Here is a 19,249-nt window from a genome sequence, read left to right as displayed (position 1 = left end):
TCACGGTTCTTGGTTCTACACCGGGACACTGGCCGAGTACGTGCCTACCGGAGCGGTGATAGAGAATCCAGTTCGAACCGGCGTTGGGTTCGTCTGCGTGGCCGTTAAATGCTTGCTTCCGAACGTGTCGGCATTGTTGTAGCCCCACCGTAGGAAAGTCCAATTAGTCTTACTCTAGGCGCTTGACCATCGGGCACTCACATCGTACGGACACTTTCCACACGCGAAACAAGTCGACATCTGGACAAAATGCACAGTACAGCAGTGTGTTCAGCCTCGGACCACCCGGACGAGCTGCTAATTAGACGCTTCCCGGGGGCAGACGTCGTCGGAACACAATGGAGTCACACTGTGTCACTCGCCTGTCACCCGACAGTCACCATGGTTACACCTTTATACTCACACAAACAACCCGAAAACTTTGCCAACGTCGACTGCGGCAGTGCCACGATTCTTTCACTTCTTCGCGTTGCGTCGCAAGCAACAGGAAATTTTAAATCCGAAATTTTGCATAAAACCTACGAGGAGTTGCAAGAAAAAGAAACTCCCAACAACGACGGAGACGGTGATGCGTGGTTTTGCGCGTGGTCGTTATCCTATTACAAACCACCTGATCGTCTGGAGACGTACACCTATCGGGTATCAACTTATTTTGCTCGATCGGGAACTTTTGTTGTGATCCATCCGTTAACCGTTACTTGCCGCGTTTCGGTGATGGTGTTGGTGGGTATATTTTTTTTTAAATTTTTGTTTCCTCAAAAAAATGGTAAAGCTTCGTATGAGACGAGTAAATCACCGAGAGGTTGTTCTTTTACACTAACTTTTGGTTTTTTTTGGGAGTTTCGGATTGAGGCCACTTGCTGGATATCTGGAACTCGTACCGTAAAAGACGAGTCTTTAAGCTGACGAATTCACGCCGACGTGCACAGTTCGCACGATCCGAGCAACCGAGTTGAACTGTCCGCGACTCCGGAGTGCCGGCGGGCTGGCGGGTCTCTCCGGGATTAGCTAATTCCCGCTGGCGCTTCCTCGCCCGAACTCGACAACGTGGTGGTCTCTCACTCTTGCCCGGCCCGGTATCCAAGACGTTGAGTCTCTTGTTTTTAAGTCTGCTGCTCCCCTTTTCTTCAATCGACGAAGAAGTGAGCTTCGCGGGAGAGAGAGAGGGAACGATCGCGATGTGAAGATCGCGCGCGAGATGGATCTGCGATCGTCACAGTTCCCCCCCATCACCCTCGCCTCATCAGCTGACAACACCAAGTGAGAGAACCGCGGGTCTACGAGCTCAGGGAGCTGAGAGTCGTCGCGATATTTGCTGAATAAGCCGCCGTTGGATGATGTGTGCTTTCTTCCTCCACTTTGATTAAACCTCGAGCCCGCTCGCGGTTGGTTTTGAGGACGTGGACAAAAATCTGTGCGCAGAACGAACGCACCAACTCGCAACTCCCAGTGGTGTGGGAAAATGGAAGAAAAGAAAGGCCGCCCATCATGTATCTCCCAGGGCGCAACGTGGGGGCACACGACTGCATTAGAGAAAAGCTAGACTGGGAGAGCTTAGAAGAAACAAAAAAGTAGGTGAGAAGATGTTGATAGACGAAATTTAAACACGTGGCGGCATCAGAAGGTTCTTTTGGAATGTTTTTCTTTTTTTCCCTGAAGGGGTCTCTCCATCTCCATGCTAAAGTCGTCAGGAAAAAAATATTTTTATCAACCATTGAACATTCGGGTTATTCGTTGACTTGTTTTGGTTAGTTGAATATTTCCTTATTTGGCAATTAAAATGTGTGGCATGATTTTTTCTCATTTTAAAAAAGCACTTACTTTATCAAAGATACACCTACCGACCATTCCCGAGTTTTAATTAGTGGGAAGAAAAAGCCCAAAATAGAGGACCATATAAAAAAAAGAAACAAACAGCTCCACCTTCCGGAGGGCAATTGCTGTGTGATAAGTAACGTTTCTCAGCCATCTTCAAGCTACTTCCCATTCTTCGGCGGGTAACGGTGTTTAAAGGTCAGTCGGTTGTTAGTTTTGTGTTTTTCTTACTTTCACGCAGCTTTCCGTTTCTCTTCGGGGTTTTGGTTTTGTTTTCGCTTCAACCAATCCATTACTTGTGCCGCGTTTGGAACGAAGACAACCGTGAGTGAGATGATATTTTTGGGGTTTACCACTCAATTTCAAATGCATATCGTACCTGTCGCAATGAGAAAAAGAATAAAAACCGCTGGTGTTCTTTTGTAACAGTTTTGTTTTATTAACCTTTGATTTTATGTTCCATTTTCTATGTTTTTCTTCTTTTCTTGCTTGGTTTTCAGCTTATGCAGTGTGGTATTCTTATATTTAATACTAAGTATAACAATTTTAGTTTGTTCGTACTGGATCGATGTTAAATGCTCGATGTTTTGTTTGAATTGCTAAGTTTTTCTTCCTTTCTAACCTTATCTCAAGTTACAATCCGTCTTGTGATACTAATTGTTGGCACATGAATTTCGGGGAACCGTCTCTCTAAACCGTTTTATTCGGTTTACATTCAAATGAGTTCGCAAGTACCTACGCTACCTTAAAAGCGAACCTAAGCTAATGTCATTTCTATATACAGATCACTGCAGGACTCATTCTCAGTAGAATGTGTTTTCACTTCACTGTTTCCCTAAAGCACTTCCGCCTGGTTCGGTTCTATCGTAACGCGAGCGTACGGACTGGTCGCTCCAACCTTCCGCATCTGGACGTGCGGTTTCGGTCGGATCGCTCGAATGATCAGGAAGATACCGACGGCGACCAGGACGAGCAGCACGATTACCAGCACCACGTTGAACACGATGTACACCCAGGACTGTTCGGCGCGGCACTGGAACTGGTGCGAATCGATCGTGCCATAGGTTTTCCCTCTGAGGGCGCTCGGTTTGAAGCAGGAACCGATCACCTTCAGGTTCGGCAGGTCCCGTAACCAGCGCAGCTCGCAGTCGCACCGCAACGGTGCGCCCCGGATGTCGAGCACGGTAAGGCTCTCAAACGCCGTCTGTAGGGAGGAATTGAGCGTGCGGATGTTGGTGCCCTTCAGGATGAGTTGCTTCAGCGCGGTACCGGTTTCGTTCCGCACCACATTCTGGCCGAAGACGTACGGGTGGATGGAGGAGAGGTTGCGGGAACCCTGTAGATTCAGCAGGGTGAGTCGCGGCAAGCCGTACAGGGCGTACTCGTCGAGGGTGTACAGGATGGGCATGTCTTGGAGGTAGAGTTTTTCGAGGTGCAGCAGGTTGGGCAGGAACTTGGCCGGCAGGTTCCGGATGGGTGTTCCACTGAGATCGAGGTAGGACAGTTGCTTTGGGAGACGGGAGAGTTGTTGCACTCGGTTGTAGCCCAGGAGGACTCGCTCCAAACCGACTCCGCTGGCCAGATTGATGTCGGTGATGTTGCACCGTTCCAGTTCCAGAATGTTGAGCTTCGTGGTGACACCGAGGCGAAGGTAGAGATCCGAATCGCTCCGGTTGAAGAACGCACCGAGTGAATTGTTGGACAGAACCAACCGTTCGAGGTGGATAAACTGGGAGAACGCATTCACCTCGATCGTGCTGATCTGATTGTCACTCAGATCGATCAGCTTGATCATCGCCAGGCCGGCCAGCGCGTCGGTGCCGATGGTTTCGATACGGTTCCCGCTCAGATCGAGCTCGAGCAGGGCGGACAAGTTAGCGAACACCTTATCGGGGACGGTCGTTATCTGGTTCATGCTGAGTTTCAGATAGCGCAGACCGCTCCCGACTAGAAACGGCACGGCGGTGAGCGCATTCCGTGATAGATCCAACTTAACCGTGCCCTGAGGCAGCTGCTCATATCCGTGCCAGAAGTCATCGCGAATCTGGTGCCTCCGGCATTCGATATGAATTTCCGGAAGTCCCCAGGGTGGTGCATTGTGTACGTCACAATCGCAGTACTGGTCGGTGTCGGAGTCTGTCGGGTCCTGCAGAGGTTTCTCGAAGTGACACAGGTGTGATACTGGCTGTGTCGCAGGTTCGGCATCTTCTTGGGCACCAATAATCACCACCAACACCAGCAGAAGATTCACTCTAGTCCACATTTCCGACAGCGTTCTCTTTTCACGAACAGCGACACAGTCCTCGGTTAGATAACTTTCTCTCGATGGCCGAATTCGGTGTAGGTGGGGTTGATTTTCATTAAAATTATCACCGCACGAATCAAATATTTGGTTTTCCACCGAACCGCCCTTTCGTTACGTGACCGTTGCACCTTTATTTTAATTAGTTTCCAACCTGTCACCTCCCCGATATAATTAAACCTTTGCCCGTTCCGTTCGCGCGTGGAAGTAAGTGCAGCGACACTTGGTTCTTATCACCAGCTGTGATACGCGAGGTGTGATAAGAAATCGATTTTCACTTGAAACCGCACTGCACTGGGGTTCTTCTACGTCCGCCGCCTTTGAGGTTTTTAACAGCTGCACCGGAAACTAAGACTGATGTCAACCGAGCCACAGACGATTACAAACTGATCCAATGTGCTGAAATTCTGAGATCCAGACTGTTGCCTCTTAAATCACTCGCCCAAAAAAGGGGTTTCGGAAAGGGTTCAACTATTGTGTGATATGAACTTCCTTATCTTGAGCAGAAAAATAAACGGATTTCGTAAGCAAACGAGTCCGAAGCGAAGCGTGAATGTCGCCAGCAGTCTTCGGCGTTCCAGCAGTTACTGGAGCACTGAGAGGTGTTTTCTGCGAGTGGTCTTGATTTCTTATCAGCACGACCAAAAAGCCATTGGTACACACGTAGTGCAATGGTCGTGGTGTAGCCAGGTTCTCCAAACGCGCAACGAAGTGGTTCTACGGAACGACCATGACGCGAAAGGCTCCCAGAGGCATTGAATCATTAAACATCCGGAGCTTTATTTTTGCAACCGGTGACTATCCGTCTTTTTATGGCCAGCTGTAAATTTCTGTCCCATGCATCAACGCGGGATGAATAAAGCCGAATTTCGATAAACAAGATGGAAACAGAAGAAAGCTTTGTTAACGAGTTGTGAATGTTTAAGATTGAATGTTTGGTTTCTTATCAGTCAACTAGTGAGTTTCTTTTTTTTTGTTCGTGGTTTCGACTTTTAACGACAGCTGCAAGGCGTGGTCAAACTTTTTCTGATAAGTTGCGCAAAGAGTTTATCGTTAACCCTTTAAAGTACGACGATATATTAAAACCCCAAAATGTCTCGATAGAAAGGTTAAGAAAACTAAAACTAGGTAAATAAAATAGGAACAAATGAAAAAATCGAATAAAGCAAACATAACATTTCTGCTAAGATTTCATTTAAATTAGAGTATAAAACTAACCTTCTGTTATTATAGAGTATCCAAAATGTTTTATCCTAATGTGCTGCCAAGGGTTAAATAAACCGTTACAATGTTGGGAAGCACCAACAAACATTTAACAATGGTCTTATTGATGGATTTTTTTCCGGTAGATGATTCCACCATCAACATTTTGGGAAGAATTTATGTTAACATACTTGATCGGTTGTTGATCAACAGTTGTCGGTTACAAAAGTACACGAAACACGTGCGCGCAGTGAAATATTTCACGCGTTGAAATATTTCAACACACTGTCATTGCATTGTAAGTATGCTTTTAAATCACTTTAAAAAAGTTTGGAGTCATAAAAAGATATATTTTGAGACGCAACTGTGACAAAGGATTACACAACAGTCTAGAGATATGACACAAGACAGGCTGACATCCTGAACAGTTGGACCAACATCGAACTGTCGGGCTATTGAAACGGGACAAATGAGTCTTTCCGGAACGGCTTCCGCACGAGGTTGTGGTTATGTTGCACCTTACGTTACCGAACTGCCGAAGGTTTCTCCTCTCCGTTACCACGTGCCTTCGCTGCCATCGTTCGAAATCTGTAAGACAACCACCGTCAATCTGCCGGGCAAAAACGTGACGCACGTTATCTCGTGCCGATGTGTCGGGTCGGTTGTTGCGATTGATGTTAATATTGCATTGCTCCGAGAGTAAATGGATTTATTCATCCTATCCGCTGCCATCGTTCCTCTCTTTGGGGTTCCTTAGGTTGGGTTTTAATAGGTTACATAAATAAGCTAGCAAGGACCGACGCCGTAGGGTACACGAAGGACGCTGGTTTCCGTGGCTGGTGGAGCGGTGGAATCAATAGAACATCATCGGGCGAATGCGTACGGGGTGAGCAAAACGGATCCAAGGGAGCTCAAGGATCACCATTGAATGGTAAAACATGTCATTTGTTACCAGTACTTGTTAGAAGCCCGAGGTTCCTTTCGCTACGGTGACAGACAAAGCATCTCTTATCTTTCCACCAAGGCCATCGGTTGGGTGGGATTGGTTTTTCCCTCGTCGGCAGGAGGGCGGCGATGTGCGAGATGGAAGATGGAAAACCATCCCATTGTCCCCCGCGTTTGGGTGGCACACGTGGTATCGGTACTCGGAACTTCCATCAATCAACGGCATTTCTTACAAAAGCGCTCCAACGAGGGACGAGGAACGAGGTGTTTGCTCTCCGCGTGGAAACCCAGCGTGAACCGGAAGAACACGACTTTTCCCATCGGAAGATGTCGGGCCATATGTGCTCTTCTTTTCACGGTTTGAGGTTGGGGTTTCAACCCCACCCACGATGATGGTGCGGTGGTAATGGTTGACCTTTTCTCAGAGAGGGTTAAAATCCAATTATTAATTATTCAGCTTTGTCCCGTACCTGATGCTTTCCGAAGGGGTGACCGGAACCGTCGGTCTCTGAAACGTGAGGTTGGTGAATTGACCGATGGACAGACTATTACCACTTGACGGAGTCGTTCGAATGCGAGATGGGAAATTTTAATGGATGCATTCGAATCCTTTGGGTATTTAAAGTACGCGATCGGATGCTGCAAACGTTGCGAACTATCTTGATAGCCTAAGTGGTCTTTAATGGAGGCAAATTTGAGCCGCTATACATTAATTATAGCTATTAGACAGACGAAGACGAATTTTCAAAATGCTATAGTGGGAGTTGGATACTAAGAAAGACATATAAAAATTACCCTCAAATGTAGCAGGGATAAAGGAATCTCTCAGATTATTTTCTCTTATACCCATAAATAAGTTGTTCTGTCAGGTTCTTGGATGATCCAAAATACCTTTACGCATCAAGTGTGTTCAAAAAGAAAATCCATTTATTTGAAATGTTTATCTTTGCACTAAACTTTATCCAACATTCGGCTCTATTTCAATGACTTTTCCTTTTCGTTTACCTTTCTACAAAAAAACAATAAATTCCATCGTAATCGGTTCAAACAGAACTGTATTTTTTTCGGTATTGCAAGACAGCCTTTCATCGTTTCGTCGTGGTAAAGTGTTTTCTGCCAACCCTCAATCCGCGCTCGAGCCAATTTCGGCAGCCTTTTGAAGATGTGCAACGATGCACGGCAGAATGCAAATAGTGCAGCTTGAGACCTAAGTGGTGGAGGTAAGTTGGTTTCAAAGGAAAGGACTCTTTTTTGAGAATGACATTGGCTTTTCCATTGCAGCGTACAGAAAGTACTCTAGTTTGCAGAAATGAACTCGTCGCCAGTGGAACAATAAAGTTGAAGCCCTGGTCGACCATCGAGGATGAAACTAAGCTACTTTGCAGATAGTTCTTTTAAAGAAAACTCAAAAGAAACATGCCTTTTTGAAGTTACATGGTTTGAGATAACAATTGCCAAAATTTATGTTTGTTCGTGAAAAACAGCTACGTCATGTTTGAGACAAAAGTGTGCCATTGAGAAATTATAGAAAAACAAACACCATAACAGAATGTTCCTTTTCGAGTACAGTTCTTATTTCCCATGCAGCGTTATTAAAATAAGAAGGTTTTTGAATGTTTCTCCTTATCTCGAGGGAAAACAAAATTGTTGCATCATTTCAACCGTCTCGTTGGGCTCCACTGGCTTCCATACCGTTTCCGGAGCAACAGAAAGGGTTCACTATCTGCATCTGGCCGGTCGCTGCCGGTGCACATTCGTCCGCGGGCTCAGGTGATAAATGGTTCACTGCAATGGTTGCACATTTCTTAACACCACCCTGGGTAACTAGCAACTGCTGCACTTTCCCACAAGTGTATGTCAGCCTGAAGCGACCGGGAAGCTCATAATCCTACTGCATAATCAGAGGCACCATGTATGAACTCGGTTTTGAAGAAGGGCTACCGTTTACTGCACCACCACCATCGACGCCCTTTCTACGTCATGGTTGTCGACCTGGGAAAGGTCCCGAGGAAAGATGATAAACGAACGAGCTTATATGCTGACTATGGAATGCCGTTTGGGTTGACTTCTGGCTCACTCGACTACACTGACTGCAGCCAGCTGCCAAAGAAGTTCACTCGGCTCGCTAATGATGTTATTCATTTATAATCGTGTGTTTTTGGGCTTTACCAGAGAGATATCATGTATTATTCTCGTTGCAAAGCGAGACACTGCATACCAAAAAAAGTTGTTTAAGACTTACAGGGCATACTTTTAAGGATTTCAGGATTGTTGTATAATGATGTTTAATTTAATGGAAAGTCATATTTTTATGTCATACATTTTGTAACATTATATGTTAGGTGATGGTAACTAGTATTGCATTTCTATTTATTTAAGCAAGCATAGTTGGACGGATTTGATCACATGGAAGTATTCTTTGAGGAGTTCATCACTTGGTAAAAAATCAATTCTTCACTCTCTTATTGGTTCTGATAGTAGTCATGGTAGCACTCGTACGCATGGAATGCAGTCTCACAGGGATCCTCCTTCTGCACGCCACACTTCACCAGCATTTCGTCGATTTGCGCCCGCTCGTAATCCTTCTCCAGTGCCCCGGCAATGGCATCCAGCTGCAACTGACCCTCCGCGTCGATGAAGCTTTCCTTCTCGAAGAAACATTTCATGAAACATTTCGCCGTCCGATCGTTGGCGGTTAGATCACCGTCGCGCAGCTTCGACACCGACAACGCATCGATGCCCGTCTCGGCCATGCACTCCAGGGCGAAGATGCTGACCATCTTTTGCTGGCGTAGGGTGAAGGCCTACATTGGGAATTGGATGTTGTTAGAAGGAAGGTTTCGTCATGCTGGAGTACACAAAGGAACTTACATTGACTCCGGCGAGCAGGCAGAATGTCACGACGACGGTGAAAGTTGCGGTAGTCTGTTTCATCTTGAGCTAGGTTTAGGTTTTGATTTGCTAGATCTGTTTCACTGAACGCTTCACGAATGTTTCTGATAAACTACTGACCTACTCCGATGCATTATATACACCCAACTCCCACTGGTTCGAAATGGAAGATTTGATCTGCGATACTCTGTCCAACTCTAGCAGAATCGTTCTTGTGCGAGCATCAACCTACTGATAGAGAGGGAAAGAAATGCCACGGTCAATATATGGAGGGGAGAACTTACATTAAAACAAACTGCGCCCGATTTGCCCTGAACGATGTTCAAGTTCAAGATGCTATTGCTGAAAGAGCACGAAACACATCGCCCATACTGAATCACTAATTACATTCAATGAAGCTGGAGCTGGGCATCGTGTACACCATATTTCATATCACGTGCAATGAGCTTCAACTCGAGGCATTCTCGAACGGATTTAAAACGAATGCGAGTAAAGAAAAATTTGCTTTAAAAATAAATAAACCATTAACTAACTTGCTACAACGAAGAGCCAAAACGATATCACAAGTGTGTTCTAGTCCCAAACTGCACACAACTATACTTAACGTTTACCGCTTACAAGTGGAGACGCCGGATGTGAAATATCAGCAACCGAGACGTATCGAAAGAACTAAATCATTATGACATCATCTTATTATACTTGAACAAGTCGTTGCTACCTTCCTTCACCAAACAGAATTTGGAAGAACGAATGTTTTTTTTCCAAGCCACACTATTGGTGATAAACGATATCGCGGGAAATTACCTCGATCAAAAACGGGACTATTTTTGGCTACATTGTGCGGTGGCATTTCCCAAAACAAATGGTTATCAAAATCTGTGGCCTTTTTTTTCATGCCTCAGGACATATAAAATAGCCCCGCGATCCGCAGTCGATCATCAGAAGTGTTGTAGAACCAAGCTGTTAAGCATTTAGTGTCCCTTCGCCATGAAGGCTCCCGTGTGTGTAGTGCTGTTGTTTGTTCTTTTCTCATCCGGGACCACCTCGGATTCCGATAGATATGGTGTAGATTTGTTTATGAGTAAACTTTTCTTTCGGCAAAATGGGCCACCGGAAATCCCAAGTGCTAAGGCGGAAATCGACAGTCATGGAGAGAAACTGAACGAATCCTTGAAGGTAATAATATGTTGCAATATAAAAAATTGTTCAAATTAAAGAACCAACGACTTGGTTTGACTTTGCTGCAGGAGGTGCAAGAAAAGTTGTTGGAATTGGAGAAGAGCTTAAAGAAAAGAGACGACTTGCTGCAGTCGATGGAACGCTCTATGAAGGTAAATTATTTATCATTCTTCACTAAAAATATATACTATACCAATTATTGATCTGCTTTACTATTTGCAGCAAGTGGAAGATTCTATGACCAGCAGATATGAAACGCTGCAAGAAATGCTTGTTGAATTAGAGCAGAATCATACTCTTGCTAAGGATGACGTTTTGCAGAAGTTGATGGAACGTCCGACTCAGGAAAAGTATGACAGTCTACAGAGCACGTTGATGGAACTTCAGAACAACATTACAGCAAAGGACGGTTACCTGCAGGAGATCGAGCGATCTATTAAGGTATAAAATTAATTTTGCATTATGATTGTAGTCATTGAGTTGTGTACATGTATTGTAACATCTGTTGATGAACTGATTTACAGTTAGAATTTATTTTATCTAGGAACTTGAACGCAATGTGAACGAGCGAGATGAATCTCAGAAAGGCAAACTGATTGAAATAAAAAAACAAATCCAGGCAAAGGACAATACCCTGCAGGAGATGATGCGGAACATGACCAGGTTGGAAGAACAATCGAAGGTAAAACATGACGAGCTAGAAGCTAACTTCAAAAAGCTGCAAAATGAAACAAAAGACAGTTTGGAACTCTTAACCGAATCTATCAAGAACACGAACGTGTTTTGGTCATGCAAAAACGTGCCATCAAAAAAATCTGGTACTTACACCATCGATCTTGGGAGTGGTAATTCAAAAAAGGTGTATTGTGAGCAGGTCGCATACGGCGGTGGCTGGATTGTATTCCAGCACCGCTTCAACGGGCAGGTTGACTTCTATCGAACCTGGAATGAGTATCGCGATGGCTTTGGCACAATTGACGGGGAGTTTTGGTTAGGTTTGAAGTATCTTCACCAGCTGACCTCAACCCGGAAGCACGAGCTCATGGTGGAAGTGAAAGACTATAGCGGAAACTACGGCTATGCAAAGTATGATCACTTCGAGATTGGCAGTGAAGCGGAAAAGTTCGTCCTGAAGATTGGAAATTATAGTGGAACGGCTGGAGATTCAATGGCTTGGAATCACGGCATGAAGTTCACTACTAAGGATAGCGATAATGATAATTATAGTAGTCTTCAATGCGCCGAGTATCAAAAAGGAGCTTGGTGGTTCAATGGATGCACCAATGCGAACCTTAACGGCCCGTATGGAAACTTATCAGGTGAGAAAGCGATGTATTGGTGGTGTTTAAAAAATGACTTCCGTGGCTTGGTTTATTCAAAAATGATGATTCGCGAAATCAATTAGAAAAAGAACAAAACAAACTGACAAATATGCGTATCTGATAAATCACGAAAATAAGTTTTATTCTACTAGTTGTTTACTGTAAACTTATAAGTTGAATTTAATCCGAGTATTGGTTTCACTGTTGTAAAACAAACAAAATACAGTGAAGGATAATATTTGCTAAAATACACGAAAAAAAATCTCAATATCCATTGTGCATTAGAGTACATGTATTGCTTCATTTGAGAACTATCAAATTCTTAACTTCTTAATAAAATCTTGCAAGAACTTGGGCTCTCGAGTGTGGAGGACAGTGATCTTGAGAAGTTCGCCAGTAACAAGAAAGCCCGAGCGAAACATTTCACTTACCATTGCCATTTGGTGCCCCGCGTCTGGGCGCCGGCCAAGGGCACCAACACACAACACCCGACGAAGAACTTCAATGAATCAGCGCAAAGTTGAATTGTTTACCACAACGTTCCGGTCGCCAGCCTCGACGCCACTTTTTTTTCTTTCTTTTCGCGTGTTTTGCTGTAGGGTCTCACTGGTGAAGGCGTACCTCGGGTCTCACGGTGGCGTATAAGTACCGTTGGCCACATCGTTCTCAGAAGGGAACCGCGCCAGCAGCAGCTCGAGAAAGGTGATTAAGACGTTTGTGTTGTGCCAGACCAGCGCGCGCCAGTGCAGCAGTGACCATCGGGTGAAAAATCGGTTTGGGAAAATCCGTTATCAAACAATGAAGTGCACCGAAGTGATCGCAACCTTAACCCTGGCGGTGATGCTGCTCGGTGTGACCTTTGTGGAGGTAAGGCCGGCTCGTAACGGCAGCACCGATCGTGATCGATTCATAATGAATTTTTCCCCCAACGCAGGGTGCAAGGCTGGAAGCGGAACACATCCGGCGGATTCACCAGAACGCACGCGAGTGCGTGAAGGAAACCGGAATACTGCCCAAGAACGCATTCCGCGTGCTGAGTGGCGATTTCTCCGTGGACACTATGAAGGCGAAGGTGAGTGAACAGCCAACGCAAAACACAGCACATTACTTTCCATCCACTTACCCGAAACGCTTTCCCGTTGTAGTGCTTCGTGCGGTGCTTCCTGGACAAGGCCGGATTCATCGACGACGATGGGGTGATCCAGCAGGACGTGATCCGGGAGAAGCTGACGGTCGGCATCGAGCAGTCCAAGGTGAACGAGCTGCTGAAAAAGTGCGTGGTCGAGGGTGACGATGTATGCGACAAGGCGTACCAGATGTACAAGTGTTTTCTCAACAACCACAAGGTACCGAAGGAGCTTTTCCAGCTGCGCAAGGGCGTTGGCCGGAGAAACTTACAGCAGTGATTGGTGGGAAGCTTTAGATAATTTGCAGCAGACTTAGTAAGACTAGTAGATAAATAAATGAAATTGTTTTAAAGGAAAATCCAAGAAATAATAACATAAAACTTTTCACTTTATCAAATCATATTGAGACGAAACGAACTCATCGATTTATTTAGAAAAACGATCCTGATTCATATCTAAATACTTCGTTTAGAATCTTTGTGGTTTGCACAAGTTTTTACACAGGTAACAGTTTGTTACTTTTGGATTTTTGTACTTTTCGTAACTTTCAATCATTCATAACTTTTAAATCAACACATTCAACTCATTTGTTCACTTTTTGTTTATATACTGTCGCATTGTAATGAAAATGTACAAACTAAAACATTCCAAACCAATTGTATGGAACCCAAATTAAAGTAGAATTAAGGTAAAAATGTTTCATTTAACGTATGTTATGATAAAAATATGAAAATATTATAATTATTACTTAAAGTATTAATGTATCGTAAAGGTACAAAACAAAGGTTAATATAAAATATCAAATGTCTTTGGTATGAAATGATATTGTTGTTACTATTCGATGCAAGCATCGCTTAGTCAAATCAAATGTGTAAATATTTTATCCAATTTTATTGATCAACTCTGTGTTGGATGGTTTGATCACATGAACTTCGTTCAAAGTATTTCAACCGTATCGATCATTAAGATCTTTCCACCGCTCTTATCAGCCTGTTTACCGTCCACTCCAACTGTCACCATTCGGGAAAACTTTCAATGCAATCCAATTTGGAATATTATCTCCACGGAGCGATTGATGCAACATTGCACCAATTTTCCACCGGCAACGATACGCTCCTGTGGACAGCACTTGTCCACTGATCCGATTGCATCCGCATTTCCGTTTGTTTGGTTCACCGAAACGTTTCCGCTTGCCATATGCCTCTCGGTAAGGGAAGCAAGAACCAAAACGAAAATAAAAAACCGATCATTTGCATGCGCATCAACACCTGCAACGATGTGGATGGAAAATGGTTCGACGGTCGTCGGTTCGGCAGTCACTTGCGCTGTAAGATATCGGAAAGATATCGCACCGGAAAACCTGACTGCGGTGTTCCGGATCGTTTCATTTTTAAACGTGCCCCCCCCTCCGTGTTCGACTTTTCATTCGTGTTTACTCTTTCGCCATGGACGCTTTCCCATGCTGCAACAAAATGGCATCCGATCGAGGCCGGCAGTTCGATGATGACTTTCGCGCCGTCGAGCCAGAATGATAAGTATTGCACATCGGGAAAAAGCATCCGGTGTTGGATGTTTATTTTTTTCCTCTTTTCCCTTAGGTTTTCCACTGTCGGTTTTGAAAAAAAAAGAAATATCTTTGTTGGAGGAAAATCGTTACTCTATACGGGAGTTGCACGATCTTTCCTCTTCGATGTGGCAGGAAAATTGATTTTTTTTCAACTTCCATAGTCACCTTTCCTTTCCTTTTTTGGAAAAGTCAGGTGCGCGACCGATAAGCTTTTTTCCATTTGGACACAAGCAGCTGAATGGGAGTCAGATAATAATAATAATAAAAAGTACGTGACATTAAGCACACGTCGGTCGGTCCCGTTGCGGTTACGATGATCGCATTCGAAGTGGTAAACGTGGTGGTAGTACTGGTTTGAGAACTCCGTTCCGATTTTCCCCAGCGACCCAGAAGTCAGCAACTGCAGTCGACATCAACCCTTGCGCAAGGTTTTCGGGAGTGAAAACAACTTTCCGACGAACAGCTGCATTGTTTGTGATGTGTCCCTTCGCTTTGAGCTTCATCTTTAACCCCGAGCCCACGTCCTCCGTCAGTTGGCGGTGGAAAGCATATGCAAATGCAGTCACAATACGACACTAACTGTCTATTCTCACATGCGAATGCGATTGTGATACGAAAATTGGCTACCGAAAGTTTATGAAGGGGTTTTTGGAACGGGGCGGGCGGCAAAATGTAACAAAAAGAACCAACCGAAAGGACCAAGTACCGGGCGCCTCCATTTCGACGACGGAGGGAAAACTTCTTCGGCAAAACCGGTGCTTTTTTCCGGTGCGTCCCCCCCGAAACCTTCCATTCGCTCGCCGGAAGACAAACATCGAACCCGGCTCCGACTGTCGTTTGCAAGCGAACGGAAAACACTTCCGCTCGAGGGAGGGAGAGAATGAAAGGGAGAAAACGGGGAGGGAAAACAAGAAAGAGTTCGGAAGGCATCGGAATGAATAGTTTCGGGTAAAACGTGACCTCTTGCGCAACTTCTTCGGGCACGGGATCGGCACGGATGACAGTTGCATTTAAATTTCATTTCGCGTTCACAATGGCTTCCGAAGCCGGGTTTTGGTTCGTGAGTGATTTCGTGACGCACTGACACATGCCGCAGCGTGCATGTCAATGTACAGTGTTTAGTGTGTAGTTGCAGCGGTGGAAAATTATTCAATTTAAATACAATATAACGTATCATAAAGAACACAGCTGTTAGAGAAGTTTAAGAAGTGGAGCGCAAGTCGACGTTGTTATTAATTTGTTATTGACCAAACAAATATTTAACTGGTTGTTAAACACAATATTACTTTATAATCCCAGAGAATAGAAAAATCAATTTTGAGATCAACATTTTTATTTTTATCAAAAATAAGATGAATGAACGTTTATCAAAAAGTTGATAACATGAAACAAGTGATGTAACAATACTAGTTTGTTAAACACTGTACAGCAAGGTAAGAGAACTGAAATCCAGTAGCGAGAAAAGCGCAGTAGGCACACTTTGCCGAGACAATTTTTCACCGCGACACATATGTTGGCTTCGGCCCAAGGCGTATGAAAATAAGATGAATGGTAGTAGGCGAAAACTAGTGAGCCTATTTCCCTGCGCCATAAGACACCTGGGCATCCCACTATCGTGTGTCATGCACATTTGCAACAATCTTTGAAATGAGGAAAAATGGAAAGGAAAACTGTCGTCGATAAGGAAGAAGTGAAGCCAAAGTGGCTCCTGGAAGAAGCTCATCTCGTGGACGAACTGAACACAAGAGAAGGAAAGAAAAAAACTCACGAGAGTTGGGTAAAGCAAACCTGCGCCGGTTTCCGGTAACAAGGCACAGCTTTTCCGGAAATTGAACTAAGCGCCCCGGAGGCAGCGGGCGGACGAGCGAAAAATTTCGGCCGCGTCGAGGAAAAGGCCTCACGTTGGGTTTATTCGGCGCGCGAAACGAAAACAAACCCGAAGAAAAAAAAATGATCCAAGAGGAAGTGAAAATAGAAAAAAAGCGGATATTCTCCAAACAAACCACCAGCGGAAGGGAGGGAAGGGGGTGGGGGTAAACGAGGCACCAGGGAAGACCATCCGTCCAGACAGGAAATGAAAGTTGAAATGAAAAGCGGAAAGCTCGATGACAGGAAGCGCCATGAACATCTGCAATTTATTCAAATTTTATTGCCGAGCCCTCTGTTTTTCCTTGGCCTCCACGTCGCTCCCCTCTTCCCCCTCACGTGCCTCCGGAGGATCCGCGTCGTGCCTGGGTTTCCCGGTGCGGTTGAGACGTGTTTCCTGGGGCTGCTTGTTTTACTAGCGCGTTTTTTGGGGGTCCTTTTTCGGTTTTTTCCCCGTTTTTTTTTATTTCTCCCCGTTGTTATATCCATCTTTTCATGCATCCCATTTTGGGTGGGTGGTGTGTGTTTATATGAGGCGCTGTATTTTATTTTTATTTTCCTTTTTTCTCCCGCCCACCGTTTTACTCCTTGGTTTGATTTTGATATGTTTTTTTTTGGTCTCTGTTTCTTCCGCTCTCATTTTTTTCTATTTCAACAAACCCATCCGCTTCAGCCCCTAACTGGGAGCTTTTCACACAGGTTTGCTCTCAGCCTAACGGTTTCTTTTTATTTGCTTGACTTCTGTCTGTTTTTTCGGTGGTGATTTTCCACCCGCCCTCACTTCTCCATTCCGAGCGAAAAACAAAATAGTGCCATCCGCCGGCCACATCAAACAAGACCCTTAGCATCCCTCTACGGGGGTGTACGAGACGAGAAAGGATGACGAAGGGAAACCTTCTCTACGAGCCTCAAACGTCACGTACCGTTCGTTTGTACACTTCGCCACATATGGGGGAGTTGTTGGGGAAAATTGCGCATTGAAACTTTTACGATCGCTCGCCCGTTGGACGGTTGTTTGAGCGACACAAAAAAAAAAACGAACCCGAACCCGGGAAACCTGCTGTGTTTTCTTGCCGAATATTTACTGCACTTTGTTTCAACTGCGCCGCGAGCTGGTGGACGGGATGGAAAAACGATTAAATACTCATCCGTGACAGGGTGGTGACAGGTTGGTGCATAATTTTGAGGTTCAAATTGTTTGGTAGGTGAATCGTATTTGAGTTTTGAGGATCAATGTTCTTGGAGCGCAAAATGTTATTAATTGATTTTAAAAATGCCAGCTTGAAAACTAAAGTTTCATCTCGACTTCTTGATGTTATTGTGAATTGCTGTTTTTAAAACTTTCAGGACCATAAGCTATTTAAGACTTAAATTGGCAATACAACACAATATTTTGGCTATAAGAGAATATCACAGAAAAAAAACCTAGCAGTGTTTGTAGGTTTTTTATAATTTCATGGGAAATATTTTTCCCTATGAACCATAAAAGTAAATAAATGACGAGTGTAGTTATGATATCGGAATTTCTTTTATTTGCTCCCCAATACAAATTACATATATAAAACTCTAAAACAAAAATCTTGCCATTTCTATAACAAAATAATAAATTTAACAAATCTAATAAATTTTCCAATTATCAAGTTTTTGTTCTTGGTTGAACGTACGAGCAATTTGGTTTTGGAACAATTAATGTTGATAGTTCTTTTTTGTTTATTAGTTCAGAAAGACACTTGCAGTCTTTGACATAATGTTTTCTTTGATGTTTCGTTTCAAAAATATCGTTTCGATAATATATAGTTGAACAAATAGTAAGGAGTTTTGTAGATAGGAAAAATATTTCCATTGGTCGTGAAGGGGTTAATATTAACAGCAATATCTACATGAGTTGCTGTTGTTTAAATTAAAGAGCTTTTTTCTTTGGTTCTCCAAGGATTTTTATTCTATTACTTGTTTCTCTAATGCGCTGACTTTTATGAGTAGCTGTTTTTAAAATTAAAGAGCTTTTTTCTTTGCTTCTCCAAGGATTTTTATTCTATTACTTGTTTCTCTAACGCGCTGCCTTTGGTGTTCTCTCCCCCGAATGGATTAAGAATTTCACACGCATTTGAAAGTCCTGCTGCTTTCTCATGCAGTCAAAGACTAACGAACGAAACCCGCTATATTTTCTGTAGAAAAGTAACGCACCCTTGCCTTCAACGTGACCATTCACGTATTCCAAACACATTATACCACTCCGCCAGTGGGTATTCGTAATCGAAATCGTAAACTCTTCGGTCGTGGCGTCTCCAACAGCGTGTTGGCGCCTGCCATTATGATCTGGGTGGCGGCATTATGTGCTGCTCACCGAGCAAAACATGATTGCGGCCCCCCCCCCCCGCTGGGCTGGGGATGCATCGGAACGAATATGATTGCCGTGTCCGCCGATTCGGTTTTCAGCGTGCGCTTTCGACCGTAAACCTGTCAGAAATATGTTCGGAATCGTGGATGAGGGTGCAGTTTTCATCAATCGTCGGACGCAGGGAGATGTAAAATTCATTTCATTGGTCGTTCTTTGTCCTGTATGTGTGTTTGTGTGTGTGATAATGATAGCCGTTGGTCAAGCTGTTGAATGACTTTCCCACTTCGCAACATGGAATCCGGGGAGGCTTCTTTTATTTTCTCCTTCAAGCGAGCACACGTCATCTTTCTTTTGTGAGGGAAAAAAAGGCGTTTTCCATGATTAGAAAAGCGATAAGATTTGTATTGAATGTAGTGTGCTGATGCAGCATGCAATCGTATTCACTCCGCATTCGCATTCCGTTCCTTTCCACGAACAATATTTTCAATTATATTTCCTTTCCTCGCTACCGAAAGGAATCGGAATGGGATGTCCCTTGAATTTACGGTAACAGTTCGTCCTCGTCCTTATTTTCGCCGGCCAGCGAGGAATACCAAATAAAGCAAGTGTTGAATTCCACTCACACACACACCCACACCTATAAACACTACCAGTGGCCACAACATGCGTGTCACCACCGTAGCGATCGAAGAA

The 19,249-nt window shown here is 44.2% G+C and overlaps 4 protein-coding genes across 4 annotated transcripts; 2 read left to right on the top strand and 2 right to left on the bottom strand.

The window, feature by feature from the left end:
• Window positions 1-2,650: 2,650 nt before the first annotated feature.
• LOC131269563 (slit homolog 3 protein-like) lies at window positions 2,651-4,078 on the bottom strand. Its single transcript, XM_058271997.1, has one exon. The coding sequence runs from the start codon at window positions 4,076-4,078 to the stop codon at window positions 2,651-2,653; it is 1,428 nt and encodes a 475-aa protein (XP_058127980.1).
• A 4,649-nt stretch (window positions 4,079-8,727) lies between these two features.
• Window positions 8,728-9,199, bottom strand: LOC131269554 (general odorant-binding protein 56d-like). Its single transcript, XM_058271985.1, has 2 exons — window positions 9,137-9,199; window positions 8,728-9,069 (listed from the first exon to the last, which is right to left on the bottom strand). Exons 1-2 carry the CDS (start codon window positions 9,197-9,199, stop codon window positions 8,728-8,730), a joined length of 405 nt encoding a protein of 134 aa, XP_058127968.1.
• Window positions 9,200-10,482: 1,283 nt separating this feature from the next.
• Window positions 10,483-12,182, top strand: LOC131269547 (angiopoietin-related protein 7-like). Its single transcript, XM_058271972.1, has 4 exons — window positions 10,483-10,488; window positions 10,559-10,777; window positions 10,881-11,655; window positions 12,007-12,182. Exons 1-4 carry the CDS (start codon window positions 10,483-10,485, stop codon window positions 12,180-12,182), a joined length of 1,176 nt encoding a protein of 391 aa, XP_058127955.1.
• A 274-nt stretch (window positions 12,183-12,456) lies between these two features.
• On the top strand, window positions 12,457-13,064 carry LOC131269539 (general odorant-binding protein 56d-like). The gene is made up of 3 exons (XM_058271959.1): window positions 12,457-12,525; window positions 12,578-12,730; window positions 12,804-13,064. Exons 1-3 carry the CDS (start codon window positions 12,457-12,459, stop codon window positions 13,062-13,064), a joined length of 483 nt encoding a protein of 160 aa, XP_058127942.1.
• The last annotated feature ends 6,185 nt before the right edge of the window (window positions 13,065-19,249 follow it).

Source organism: Anopheles coustani, chromosome 3 (assembly GCF_943734705.1).
Source record: "Anopheles coustani chromosome 3, idAnoCousDA_361_x.2, whole genome shotgun sequence".
Taxonomy (NCBI): Eukaryota; Metazoa; Arthropoda; class Insecta; order Diptera; family Culicidae; genus Anopheles; species Anopheles coustani.
Note: the sequence above shows the minus strand (reverse complement) of the source record. Positions and strands in the feature narration are given on the sequence as shown.